The sequence below is a fragment of the Artemia sp. Qi Xiang Cuo genome, chromosome 6 (genome assembly GCF_049724085.1).
Source record: "Artemia sp. Qi Xiang Cuo chromosome 6, ASM4972408v1, whole genome shotgun sequence".
NCBI classification, from domain to species: Eukaryota; Metazoa; Arthropoda; class Branchiopoda; order Anostraca; family Artemiidae; genus Artemia; species Artemia sp. Qi Xiang Cuo.
Window position 1 is genome coordinate 33,323,721 of NC_142799.1, and position 15,343 is coordinate 33,339,063.

Below are 15,343 nucleotides of genomic sequence, written 5' to 3' on the forward strand. Positions count from 1 at the left end.
ATTGGCATAAAAATACTAATTTATTATACTTGAAGGACTAAAAAATATCCCTTCCTACGATCGTTTAAAAAAAATTACAAAAAACAATCGTGGGCCTTGAGTTCCTACCCAGGCTTCCCACAAGACGTGGTCCAACACCGTTTGTCGTTCTCAGTCGACCACGAGCTTCCTACCTTTGGTTATTTTCTTTTCCAACCTTTCTATTATCCTTTGAAAGGGCATAGAAATAACACTAACAAAAATAAGACATCTAAAACTTAATCAAATCCTTAGTAACATAGACTAATTTAGTCTAAGGTGCGCGAAGTATAGCAATCAAGGATGCTTGTTGTAACAAAACATTGAACGTAGATTTAATTAAACTGAAGTACTAAGGTATGTCTTAAGTCTAGCTACAAAAATAAAACCTACATATGCTCATCCTCTCTAGCTCTTAAATAAATAGAACAACATAAAAAGAAAATTGACATTTTCAAATAAGCAGTTTTTAAGAACAATGGGCAGACTTTTGACGACCTTTCTTAATTGTGTTGAATGGTATCTGTTTATAAAAAAGCAATAAGTTAAGTCTGATATTTGCCATCATTACATATAACCTATAAAATTAATAAGCGCAAATAACTCGGATATTTATCCACTAGGGGACCTAACGTGTGCGAGGAGAGTCGACCCCAGCAATACAAATGACACTCGACCCAAAAAAAATACATTCATGCATTTTTAATTATTCTCTGTATACAAGCATGTACACTGGCTTGTTTTACATCTACATGGCTCTAAAGCAGCCATGGTTCAAAATTCAAATTTTCTTGATCACTCATTTTGCGGAGCTACTTCAGAATTTGAATTTTTTCTAACACCATTATTCACGTGAAGGTCATCTGTGTAGGTAAAGGAGACCCTTTTAAGACCTATCCCTATGCCTCAATTTTCTGTGATTAATGGTTTCTGTCGCCGAATTTCTCGCCTTATGCAGAGTTCCAGTCACAGCTGGGTAACAACTCTTCTTTTTTTGCTTCCTTCGGCGACTTTTGCTAAGCTTTCTAGCATGTGTGCTTATGCCGCTGCCGCCAATGTTCGTAGGGCTAGCTACCGCTGGCACCACTTATTGGGGTGTATGTGCAGGGTCACTAATTTTAAAGGCAAAAAATGACGCAAAAGATTGCTATGCCACTTACTCGAATGACGCAAAAAGATTGCTATGCCACTTACTCGAATGACGCAAAAAGATTGTTTTGCCACTTACTCGAAGGGGAGAACCCCTTGTCGGCCCTAATGTTAGTGAGATTCCCGCTCTTACCCCAACGGTTCTGCAAATATCGGGTTTGGTACTACCCTATTTACAGTATACCCTGTCCCAGGGTATGGTAACGCGATCGAGTGGTCAAATGGCCACTTTCTAAGGCCAAATGTACCCGCCTTGGGTTACGGCTAGAAAATTTCTACTCTCACCTTGGAGGTAATAACCCTCCCTGTCAATCTAATAATGACGGTGCCTTGTAGCTCTATTCCTACCCTGCCTGGGTTACGGAAAATACTACACAGTTTGCAGAAAATACCTTACTTGTATTCTTCCAAAAGGGTCACAAATGTAATTAAAGAAACGAAAATAGGTCATTTATCTGAAAGGAAAAGAAACAGGGGTGGAATATAACAGACCCCATTTGCAGACCCACTATTATGCCTAAAATTCTTCTGTTTCTACCAACGTTTGATCGGTCCAGCTAGATTTTGTTTTTCTTTCCGTATTATCTTTTATTTAATTCTTTCAATTCACGGTACAAATAATTTTTTATTTAGTAATATACGGCACTAATACATTGAATTTATTAATAACACTAAAAAAATTACTAATTATACAATTGCTTCTACTTGTTAAAAACTTAATACTATTTTTTTTTTTTTTTTCTCTCATTTTACAATTCTTCATTGAGCCTTTTCTCCATTTTTTCTATTGTACCCAACTCTTTGAGGGGATACAAATTTATTTCTAAGAGCCAAAGTTCAAGCAAAGCTGCTCGAAGTTTTGCTAATTCGAGAGCAGCTAAAAGCGAAGTCCATTTACCTTCCTCCTTTGACAAAGCCATTTCTGTTACAATATACAATATTTCAATATTTTTTTTTTTGCGTTTATATCAACTTAAAACTAATTTATTATTTTACTTAACCTATTTTGGGGAGGCTATTATCTCCTATGAGATATAAGGGGTTTCCTATCGTAGCCTAGCGGATATAGGCCTAATTACTCTACTTATATGTCTGTATCTCTCCAATAATTAAATTTAAAGCACAAAGTTTTAATAGCCTAATTAGTTCGGAGTTTTCCTCCAATTTCCGACTCGCGTCATTTGTAGCAATAGAAGTTTTTCTTGGCACACGATATGGCGAACTAATTAGCTATATAGGCTAAATACAGACATATAAAATGGAATAAACAGAGATAAGAAGGATACTAGATTTATTGAACTTACATACTAAATTGTACAGCAACGGGTCACTTCTATGATAATAATGGTGGCCAAAATAATTTCGTACTAATCGTTTCAGAGCTGGATTAAGATTCAAATTAAAAAGGCACATTTACCCCACTCCCAAACGCAGTTCTTTCGTCCTGCGCCCTAGGGACTGCCTGCCATTGGCTCACGTGCCCCAAGGACGCGAATCCTCGTCCAATAATCTCTTAAAGATTTTTCAGATGATTCAGGAGTTCACACAGTTTTTCGTCTTTTAAACTTCCTTGGAAATTTTATGCATTGCATTTTTTTTTGCTACAATAATCTTAGCGAAATTCTAACGACTAGCGCAGTTGTCTGACTGAAGCTAGAAATGCAATTTCTCTTTTTGCTGATTAAGGACTTTTCATTTTTGCGACTAGATTTAGCTTAATTATAAGAAATCGGAATTATCTTTAGAAAGGAACTTTATTTTGGTATTTCAAATACGTCGTGTTTTACTCCCGGTACACTAAGACTCTAAGGTAAAACTCCAAAATCTTAACTAAAACTAAACTAAACTAGAACTCTAACTAAAACTCTAAGCTAAGACTCCAAGATAAAACTCTAAACTCTTAACTAAAACTAAACTAAACTAGACCTCTAAGCTAAGACTCTAAGGTAAAACTCTTAACTAAAACTAAACTAAACTTCAACCCTAACTAAAACTCTAAGGTAAAACTCTAAATTCTTAACTAAACTAGAACTCTAACTAAAACTCTAAGCTAAGACTCTAAGGTAAAACTCTAAACTCTTAACTAAAACTAAACTAAACTAGAACTCCAACTAAAACTCTAAGCTAAGACTCCAAGATAAAACTCTAAACTCTTAACTAAAACTATAGTAAACTAGAGCTCTAAATAAAACTCTAAGCTAAGACTCAAGGTAAAACTCTAAACTCTTAACTAAAACTAAACTAAACTAGAATTCTAACTAAAACTCTAAGCTAAGACTCCAAGATAAAACTCTAAACTCTTAACTACAACTAAACTAAACTTCAACTCTAACTAAAAATATGACATAATACTTAAAGATAAAACTCAGAACAATTATCTAAATATACATGATAATCCAACCCTAAGTAAGTATTAAACTAGGACTTTAGGCTAGAACTCAAAACTCTTAACTATGACTAAGCTAAACTTTAATTTTAACTAAAACGTTAATCTCAAACTCTAACAAAAAAATCTAAACTATTAACTTTAACTAAACTAAACTTCAACTCTAACTAAAACTCTAAGCTAAGACTCCAAGCTAAAACTCTTAACTAAAACTAAACTAAACTAGAACTCTAACTAAAACTCTAAGCTAAGACTCTAGGCTAAAACTCTAAACTCTTAACTAAAACTAAAATAAACTTGAACTCTAACTAAAACTCTAAGCTAAGACTCTAAGCTAAAAATTTTAAACTCTTTACTATAACTAAACTAAACTTCAACTCTAACTAAAGCTCTAAGCTAAGACTCTATGCTAAAACTCTAAACTCTTAACTAAAACTTAACTAAACAACAACTTTAACTAAAACTCTAAGCTATGACTCTAAGCTAAAACTCTAAATGCTTAACTATAACTAAACTAAACTTCAACTCTAACTAAAACTGTAAGCTAAGACTCTTAAGGTAAAATTCTAAACTCTTAATTAAAACTAAACTAAACTAGAAATCTAACAAAAACTCTAAGCTAAGACTCTATGTTAAAACTCTTAACTATTACTAAACGAAACTTCAACTCTAACTAAAACTCTAAACTAAGACTCTAAGATAAAAATACAAACTCTTAACTAAAACTAAAATAAACTACAAATTCAACAAAAACTCTAAGCTAAGACTCTAAGCTAAAAACTCTAAACTCTTAACTAAAACTAAACTAAACTAGAACGCTAACAAAAACTCTAAGCTAAGACTCTAAGCTAAAACTCTAAACTCTTAACTAAAACTAAAGTAAACTAGAACTCTAACAAAACTCTAAGCAAAGACTCTAAGTTAAAACTCTAAACTCTTAACTATTACTAAACTAAACTTCAACTCTAACTAAAACTCTAAGCTATAACTCTAAACTCTTAACTAAAACTAACTAAGATATAACTTCAGCAAAAACTCTAATCTAAGAATCTAAGCTAAAAACATTAAACTCTTAACTAAAACTAAACTAAACTAGAACGCTAACAAAAACTCTAAGCTAAGACTCTAAGCTAAAACCCTAAACTCTTAACTAAAACTAAACTAAACTAGAACTTCAACAAAAACTCTAAGCTAAGACTCTAAGCTAAGACTCTAGGCTAAAACTCTAGACTCTTATCTAAAACTAAACTAAAAAACAACTTTAACTAAAACTCTAATTTATGACTGTAAGCTGAAACTCTAAACTACTAACTAAAACTAAACTAAACTAAAACTCTAACTAAAACAGTAAGCTAAAATTGTATTCTAAAACTCTAAACTCTTAGCTTTAACTAAAATAAACGTCAACTCTAACTAAGACTATAAGCTGAGATTCTAATCTAAAACTCTAAACTCTTAACTAAAACTAAACTAAACTAGAACTCTAACAAAAACTCTAAGGTTAAACTTTAAACTCTTAACTATAACTAAACTAAACTTCAACTCTAAATAAAACTAAGCTCAGACTCTAGGTTAAAACTGTGTGCCAATGGGTTAAAAAAAACCGGAAAATGTTGGATAATTTCTAAGTCTAAAAAATTCAGTCCGAAAAAACTTTAAAAAATTCAAAAAAGGGAGGGAGGAAGGGAGGGGCTCGGGGGGTATTTGGGGGTCAGGGGGCCCGGAGGGCCTTTGGGGGTCGGGGGGCCTTTGGTGGTGGGGTAGGGGGGCCATTGGGGTTGGGATAGGGGACCTTACAACACTCTTCAAATGGAGCTTGTGTATTATAACGACCACATAGTTTCACCCCAAATCATCTTCTAAATCATCTTCTAAAATGTCTCAATCGGTTTCGCCCAAATAATCCCCTAGACGTAATTTCTGCGTGTTCCTTTGTTTCGGTATCCCTGCGCTTTCACATTTGAAATTCCCATGAAACCATTTCCTGCGTTAATCTCTTCATCTCATAGGTGTTCCTAGCTACACTATTATGGTTTCGATAGAATATCAATTTATCTCTGTCACTAAAGATCAGAGAAGCCATATTTAAAAATAAAATATCAATTTATCTCTGTCACTAAAGACCATTTATCCCTCAGACCTAAAGATCAAAGAAGCCATATTTTTTCTTAATTCCCCTTTCATGGATCAATAATTCCCCTCGATTATGCAAATCAATTTCTCAGAAATTTAGTTCCCCTCTTGTCCTAGTCGATTATGCAATCAATTTCTCAGAAATCTGTCCCCCTTCGTGGATCAATAATCCTTGAATAAATTACCGTTAGTGGAGATAAATTCTTTTGATAACCTAGAAACAACAAATAAATCGACCTTGAAAATGGAATCATTGACCCCATTAGACTCGATAAATAATCCTTGAATAAATTATGTTAGCCCAGCGTTAGACTCAATTATAGATGGCAGCACGGTGTTCTCGTCGGACCTCTTGATAGATCCCTACTATAGTTACCAATATTGCTTTTCAGTACTGATATAGTGCTGAATTCAGCTATCAATACGTGTTGACAGGGGGAAATAACCCCCCTTGAAGAAACAAAACGTTAAAAAATGTATGAAATAAGTAAATTAAAATATTTCAATTTAAACCTTGGTAAAGAACAAAGCTTCTGGTGTCTTGTGCCCCCTCCCCCAGAATATTTTCTGATGGGGCTCATAGAACCGTTTATCATGAAAGGATTAATCCAAATGGAATTTCCACTGATAAACTGTAAATAGTTAAATATTGCTTTTCAGCACCAATATAATGTTCAATTGCTTTTCAGTTGAATTTAACAAATGGTAATTAAAAATATCATGAAAATTAGGACCAATTTTGACACATTTTATAGATCTAACGCTTACATAGGATACAGTAAAAAGCAATACACTAAAATGGTCAGGTTTTGTATTGCGTACAACAGCGTGCCACATGTGCACACCACTCCTGTTGGTGGATAATGGGTATATTCTTGAGCCATGTTTCCTGTTTTTCAGAAAATGGATTCACCCTTACGTTGAAAAACCTAGACATCATAACTTGAAAAGGCATAGCCCCTCTCCCTCAATTATAACTCAACCTGAACAATTTTTACTGTCTTTTAAAATAATACTAGCGCTTCATTTTAATATTATATACTTCGAAGTCACTTGATGGACTAGTGAAGTTGCAACACTTGTGTTCATTTATACGAGTTTTACTTGATTTCAGTAACAACAAAAAACTGATTGCTTGATAATTAAGCTGTAATGTTTTAACTGGTCATTTGTAAAATAATTATTTCCTTAACCATTTTCAGATTATTTGGCTTACTTGGAAGCTTGTTTGGATTCGTTTCTTCTGACGTACAAAGTAAGCTGGAAATCTTGAGCACTTACCTAGCAGATTCTGAAAATACGACAGCCTTTTCTACGGTATCTGACATGCTTAGATACGAAAAAGAATCTGGAAAACTAGTCGACTCAAAATACATCTCAGGGAGTAGGACCTTGCTTAGACTTCACAGGGCCTTAGGTAACCTTTTGCTGTTCTTATATTATTATTTCCCTATTGAAGGAAAAAAAGGATATTGATAATGACAAAGCCACCATGATTGCAGCAGTAGCTTCAACCTATGAAAGTGCTGAACAAAGTCCTTATTAGACAAAACTTAGATAAACTCAAAAAAAATATTGTCTAATGAGAAATATTTCCCACAAAACTCTATTTTGGATATGATAATTTTCATTCAAATTCACTTAAACAGTAAGTTGAAGTTACAAGAAGAAGCTTCAGAGACTTGCGAGAAGGAGTCTGGAATCCTTCAAAAATGAAACAAAAATGGAATTTTGTTAGGGCCAAAATGGTGAAGAATACAATTCATATTCAGTTGGAATATCGCTTGTGCTAGCTATTGCCAATAGTGCAGGCGAAAAGCGTCGAAAAACACCAGAATACTTCCGTGTTTGAGTAAAGCACCAACATTGGTGGAAATATTCTTTCGAGCATGCTCTTTAATATGGCTTGATTACGCAAGCGAAATTTTTCCTCGGAACGCTGCTAGGTGGCTTGAAATCCATGATGGTGGACGAAAATACGAGTTTGTCAAAATGAGAAGACATAGCCGTTCAAATAGGCTTACATGGGGTAATCGATGGCATAAGCTCTGAATATGCGCTTGAAAATAACCTTAGTTGTACCGTAGTGCCGTTAGATGCCTCAAATCCAAGATGGCCGCAGAAAATATGAGTTTGTCAAAATGAAAAGATACGACCGGTCAAATAGGCCACTATGGGCTAATCGATGGCAGAAGTTCCGAATATGAACGTAAAACTAACCTAAGTTATACTTTAATGTTGCTAGGGGCTTCAAATTCAAGATGGCGGTCGAAAAATACAATTTCTGTTAAAACAAGAAGTAATGACTTCAAATGGGCAAACTAGGAGCAATTGATACTTAAGATTTTACTTAACTGTTCGTTGGAATCTTACAGCACTTAGCCCCATGGTGTTTCATTTTTGACCATATCAATTACTCCCTTTGGCCCTCTGTTCACATACACGATATGGTACTTCTAGAAACAGAGCATCCATCTTTTTTGAAGAGTTGATGAAAGTCAAGTTTACGATATCAAAATTGGAAATAACATTCTCAAACTTACCTCTGGACCAGGCACACGAGCAGCTAAACTGTGTTATTAAGGGCGTTGGGGGAGCTATAGGCATTCTGGACGGTCTTTCAGCTCTTCGTCGCTGGTGCATCGGAGGTCCAGAAATAGCCCGCTGTATCGACGAATTCGAACGTAGTCTTTCCAACTCTGACTCTCTTAACGACGGACACCATAGTGACGCGAAGTCCCCCCATAAGTGTTTTCTGTTGAACGTTTCCAGTCTCTTAACAGCTATTTTGGAAATGGGGAATCCTTTTCTGGAAAAAACAACAGATCTCATTGCTTTAAGTACGAATGTCGTTGTTGAACCAGGAAAGCCGATTTCAAGCCTCAAAGCCCTGGGCAAACAGCAGTACTAACAATTTGTGAAGGAACAACTCGTTAAATGCTCCAAACCAATAACAGCTCCGTTGGTCAAGAATTACATTCTTATATTTTGGGGGTATAAGAAGAAAAGAATAACCTCAGTGAAAACTCAGCTCAGTGCCGCTATAAGTGATTTTTCCCTGTTTGGAGCACTTTACGTGGGCTGTATTGCTCGAGGAGGCAACATGGACGCCTTCTTCAATCACGGAAAAGTCAGTATCCACCGGCTTTGACGTCTGATGGCCAGATTCGTGTTGGCAACAAGGCTGAACTTGCAGATGTCTGAATCAGTCTAACCCTAGTTGCTGAGGTTAACGTTCCAAATTATACAGCGAAACAGATAGACAGAGCTTCTCTGGTGCAAATGTTGAACCCAGGGAATTCGAAGACCTTTGGAGAATAACTCTTTTTTCCCCTGGTAGAGTATCAGCACAGATATGTCGAGAAATTTGACCTCGTATTTGATGTTTACAGATTGGATAGTCTAAAGTCGTCTGTCAGAAGTTAGAGAGGCAAGGGTCCACGACTAAAAGGGGTTCCGAACACACAAATCCCATTGAAGTGGAAAGAATTCCTGCAAGTAGATGCTAACAAAACAGACTTGTTTAACTTGCTGTCCCATGCAGTCGTGAAAAGGTCTCCAACGTCAAACCAAGTATATTACACTACTGAAAACACGTACATAGCTAACCAGGCATTCGAAGAGCAGAACCTTATCCAGTTATGTTCACACGAAGAGGCCTACACCCGCCTTTTGCTTCACGCTTGAGACGCAGTCTTACAAGGACATGCGTCGATTCTCATACGAACGGTGGACACAGACGTGATTGTGATTGCGACCTCATGCTTTGATCACACTGGAGTATCCGAAGTATTTATTGCATTTGGTGCATTTGGTGTCGGTACCATCCTAAAGTACGTTCCCATTCACGAAACAGTTTGGTCGCTCGGACCGACGAAGTCATAAGCACTTTGGTCCTCCCACGCGTTTACAGGATGTGATACAGTTTCTTCTTTTATCCACCACTCAAAGAGGTAGTTCCTTGTGAATTGGCAAAATATGCTAGGACTGACGGAGAATATCCTTCAACTGACAAACCAGCCTTCCCAAGTGACAGAACTGCAAGTACATGACCTTGAGCGCTTTGTCATGAAGACATACGACGTAAAATAAGACTGCGACGACGTGAGTGAATTTAGGAAAGAATTTCTACGACAAAAGACCAAGAACATGCAGAGACTTCCTCCAGCTAGTGCTTCGCTTTTACAACATATTCTTAGAGCTGCACTACAGTCAAGTCATGTGTGGAGTCGCAGCCTAGAATCACACCCTTCCCAGATTTTCTGACTGGCTGGGTCAGAAGCACCGATGGAAATTGGCTTCCAAATTGGAAAGGCTCCCTTCCGACAGAGTCAAAAGTCTGTTGCGAGACAGTGCCTTGTGGTTGCAAAGAAGGGTGTGAAAGAAAGTGCCGCTACAGGGAATTTGACCTTAACTGTAGCCCACTATGCTGGTGTAAATCAAAGTCCTAAGTTGTTGAACATGTGATTTTTTTTTTTCCAGAAGATTTGATTTTCTCTCTTTGTGTTGCTGATAAAATTATAATTCTTAAATGCTTTAATCCGTCCGTGAAGCTTCTGTCGATTCATTTTCAATAAATAAAGAGATGAAGAGTTAACAAATATTTAACTCATTTTGGTTTAGCAAACGTAAACAGACTGTACTACTATTAGGGGTATGTCGGAATGATGGAACGATATTTAAAACTGTTGCATTAATTACTCCACTCCAGCTTGTTATGTCGGGATAATGAACCTCGGGCGATTCGAAAAACTGATATTTACTTCCCCCATCTGCAATTTTAGACCCCAAGCAGATCAACGGTACAGCTAAGGTATATTTATGTACATGTACGTATGTTTTCAAAATCTTAAGGATCGATTGCTCCTAATCCGCCCATTTGAAGTCATTACTTCTTGTTCTAACAAGACTTGTATTTTCCGACCGCCATCTTGAATCTGAAGCGCCTAGCAACACTACGGTAAAACTGAGGTTAGTTTTACGTTCATATTCGGAACTTCTTCCATCGATTACCTCATTCCTGCCTGTTTAACTGGTCATATCTTTTCACTTTGACAAACTCATATTTTCGACCGCCATCTTGGACTTGAGGAACCTAGCGGCACTAGGGTACAACTTAGGTTATTTTTGGAATTTGGAATCTGTGCCATCGATTACCCCATACTAGCCTATTTGAACGGCCATGTCTTCTCATTTTGACAAACTCGTATTTTCGTCCACCATCTTGGATTTCAAGCCTTCTAGCGGCGTTGCCGAGGCAAAATTTCGCTTGCATAATCGATCCATATTAAAGAGCACATCTCAGCCAATTTCGATGCTTTCCTCAAACACGGAAGCATTTTGGTGTTTTTCGCCCGCACTACAACCAGATCTTTAGTCAGATAATTAAAAAAACAAGTTTTTTTAACTGAAAGTAAGGAGCGACATTAAAACATAAAACGAACAGAAATTATTCCGTGTATGAAAGGGGCTGTCCCCTACTCAACGCCTCGCTCTTTACCCTAAAGTTTGACTCTGTCTCACAACTTTATTTTTAAAACAATGAAAACCTTTAGCGTAAAGAGCGAGGTGTTGAGGAGGGGACAGCCCCTTTCATATACGAAATAATTTCTGTTCGTTTTAAGTTTTAATGTCGCTCCTTACTTTCAGTTAAAAAAACTTTTTTTTTTAATTTAATTTCTGAACGTTTTTGAATTAATGCAGCTTTGATTTCGGCTCCCCGTACATGAATAGTTAAAACGAAATCTGCAATTTACTTTTTTTTTGGCTAAATCGCTTTCTCGAAATTTTGATCTGACGTAACTTACGAATTAACTTACATAACGAGCTTCTATATTCGTATATTTTTGTTGCGTATATTAGGGGGTTCGCCCCGAGTCAATACCTCGTTCTTTACGCTATTAGATAAAAAAAACAAGTTTTTTTTTAACTGAAAGTAAGGAGCAATATTAAAACTTTAAACTAACAGAAATTATTCCGTATATGAAAGGGGCTGTCCCCTCCTCAACGCCTCGCTCTTTCCGATAAAGTTTTACTCTGACAAAAACTATTGTTTTTTAAAACAATAAAAAAAATTAGAGTAAAGAGTGAGGCGTTGAGGAGGGGAGAGCCCCTTTCATATACAGAAAAATTTCTGTTCGTTTTAAGTTTTAATGTCGCACCTTACTTTCAGTTAAGAAAAACTTGTTTTTTTTATTTAGTTTTTGATTTTTTTTTAATTAATGCAGGTTTTTATTTTGGCTCACCGTACATGAATAATTAAAACAAAATTTGCATATTCATTTTACTTTTATTTGGTTAAATGGCTTTCTCGAAAGTTGTTTAATTTTATTTACGAACGTTTTTATTAGTAATAAATATTCGTAACTTACGAATTAACTTACGTAACGAACTTCTATATTCATATATTTTCTAATACGTATATTAGGGATTTCTCCCCCTAGTCAATACCTGGCTCTTTACGCTAAAGTTCGAATTTTGTTTCGATTCTTTAAAAATGACCCCTTAATCACAAAAGCCGTTAATTAGAATAAATAGCTCGTTTGAAAGTACTAAAATATCTTTGGCTTAAAGAGAGAAGTATTGACTAGGAGACGAACCCAATCATATACGTATTAATTTCTGTTCGTTTCAAGTTTTGATGTTGCTCCTTACTTTCAGTTGAAAAACTTTTCTTATTTAATTTCTGATCGTTTTTTTAAATATTGCTAGGAAATCTTGCGCCCCATTAATACAACCCCCCCCCACAACCAGAAAAAATCCCCCTTGAAAACGACTGTATAGGCCTACTACCCAATAACCAATAGGCCTAATATATGTAAACATTGGGTAAAGTTCATAATTTTCAGCCCTTTCCCCATGGAAACATCCTCCCATGTAACCCCCGACCCCCCCCCCTAACTACCAGGAAAAATCCCCCCTGAAAACGTCTGTATACTTCCCAATAACGAATGCTATATGTAAACATTGGGCAATGTTCATAACTTGCAGACCTTTGCTTGGGGACTGTGGGGGATTAAGTCATCTTCACAGACATGTTTATTGTATTTTTCGACCATTCTGAACAAAATGACTATCTCAAAATTTTGATCGGGTGACTTTGGGTAAAAAATGAGCGTGGGAGGGGGCCTAGTTGCCCACCATTTTTTTTGTCACTTAAAAAGGGCACTGGAACTTTTAATTTCCGTTCGAATAAGCCCTTCTTCAATATTCTAGGACCACTGGGTCGATACGATCACCCCTGGAAAAAAAAACTAACAAATAAACACGCATCCGTGATTTTTCTTCTGGCAAAAAATACAAAATTTCACATTTTTGCAGATAGGAGCTTGACACTTCTAGAGTAGGGCTCTCTGATACGCTGAATCTGATGGTGTGATTTTCATTAAAGTTTTATGACTTTTAGGGGGAGGGGGTCCCCTTTATTCAAAAATAAGGCAAAATTTCTCAGGCACGTAACTTTTGATGGATAAGACTAAACTTGATGAAACTTATATATTTCAAATCAGCATAAGAATCTGATTCTTTTGATGTATCTATTGGTATAAAATTCTGTTTTTTAGAGTTTCGGTTACTATTGAGCCAGGTCGCTCCTTACTTACAGTTCGTTACCACGAACTGTTTGATCATTTTTTGCATTATTTCCTTAGCTGTTAATTACGGCACTATGTTAGTGATCAGGCTCTTGTTTAGAAATGGATAACCTGGTTTCAAGTTACTCTGTGGCAAGGCCATACCCATGATTTTTTTTTCGGGGGGTGTTTTAAAAAAAAAAAAAATGTTTTTTGTTTTTTTTTGGGGGGGGGGGGTTTACACAAAAAAAGTTCAAAAAACCCATAAAAAATTTTTTTATATCCATTTTTTTTTCGTTTTTACGAGTCAGACAAACATTTCGGGGGGGGGAGAGGGGGGCAACCCCCCCCCCCCCCCCTCTAGGTTTGGCCTTGCTCTGTGGTAACGAATCTAATTGCATTTAAATTGCCAAGACATCCTTATTGCGTTTCTGATCGCATTTGCATGAATCGCATTTAATATTAATTGCTAGAATCTTCGGTGTAAGAATCGTCATTTTTTTTTTCCAAAGGTATATTTTTTCGAAAGCAAATAGTTAACACAGTAGAGTTGACTGAGTACATAACAGACCATCTCCTGTGCTTTACTATCTTTTTTCCCTAGTCTTTTCGTATAAGGCAGATGGTCATAGAAATCTGAAAGGAGGATCATTCAAATGAAAATCAAAAGTTCTACTGTATTTTTTCAGGGTCCCGAGGCAATCAGAGGGTAACTATGCCCCTTACTCTATCCTAATTTGCTGCTGAGCACTTGCTATAGCCCTCCATGCCAGATTGAAATTTCGCAATGGTCATTCACCTCAGAAGGATTAAACTTTTGTGCCAGATGTCTCCATGAGATCGCCAGACTTTTCTTTCTTTTTTCTTTTTATTTTTGTTATACATTTTGCCTTCCCCTTGGCTTTTATGACTGACATCAGTTATAAAATTTGTTTAGGCTATATTGTTTTTATCCAGGTTGCAGCGGTAGTTAGCAACCTAGTAAGAGACGATCACGTCCAATGTTAAGACATATAAAAACCCCTAACTCCTAAAAAAAGAGTCAGATCAAAATGGTTACAGAAATAGCTTCAGAAAAATCCCATATTGAATGGGTAACACTAGCACGGATGTTTCTCTCTTTTCCCAAGGATGATATCGAACTAGTGGTCTTATTTATCCGGAGAGGGTTCATTTAATGGGAGTCTACGAAATCAATCGTGCCAAAGAAAAGTGCCGTTTTCTGTCATTTTGTTTACCAAAATGTTAATTGTGGCCCAAATATCAATAGATTTGTCATGGTCCGAAACTATTCACTTGAGTTTTAAAGTTGATCATATTGACAATCGAGGACAATCGCAATTTAAGAATGAAGCTGGCCGACTGTTTTTTTTTCATTTTTTCTCTCTTTTTCTATGAAAGGTTGTTCTGGTCTTGATTGCATTCAAGAAGGCTGTTAATTTACGTTACTGAGCCTTTTTTTATTTCTGTAGTTTTACGTACTTTTGAATTTAACTTTTATATTTTTTTGTTTCTAGTATTTGCTGAAAATGACTGAATTATGTAGCCAAAATATCCAGTTTCTTTTTTTTCTGGGTTTTTATGGTGTTAGTTGCTCCACTATTGAATTTTTTTTTCTGTTATAAATTATGGACAATATTTTAATATATAGTTTTTTCTTTCTCCCAATTTTACTGGACTGGTGCATTTTTGTCGGCAATTTTTTTTTTTTTCAATTATTATAGTATGGTTATGAAATCTTAAGGAAAAGAGATGTCTATTCTAAAACGTTCACTATTTTTTTAGATGGCTCCAAAATAAAATAACTCTGTTAATACTATCCATTTTATTGAATATGATTAGCATTAGATAAGATATTTATTTCAAAAGATTTCTATCACAAACCCTTAAGGGCCAAACTCGAATTTTGGATTCATAAAAAATAACAAGCAAAAAGTCATAGAAAAAACACGGATACTAAAAAACTGGCAAATAATATCAAAGCAACAATATCAGAATAAAAATTTATTCGTAAGCCAAATAATTAAACGCCAAAATGCCAGAGCAAGTTAAGAAGATAAAAACTGGCAAAACTAAAAAAGAATTA

General features: G+C 35.8%; 1 protein-coding gene across 1 annotated transcript in view; it reads left to right on the top strand.

The window, feature by feature from the left end:
• LOC148951143 (ceramide-1-phosphate transfer protein) overlaps positions 1-15,343 on the top strand; it is a 123,756-nt gene that overhangs the window by 48,978 nt on the left and 59,435 nt on the right. The window contains exon 2 of the mRNA XM_089090661.1: positions 6,889-7,103. Within this exon, the coding sequence (XP_088946787.1) occupies positions 6,889-7,103 (215 nt within the window). The remainder of the gene's footprint in view (positions 1-6,888; positions 7,104-15,343) is intronic.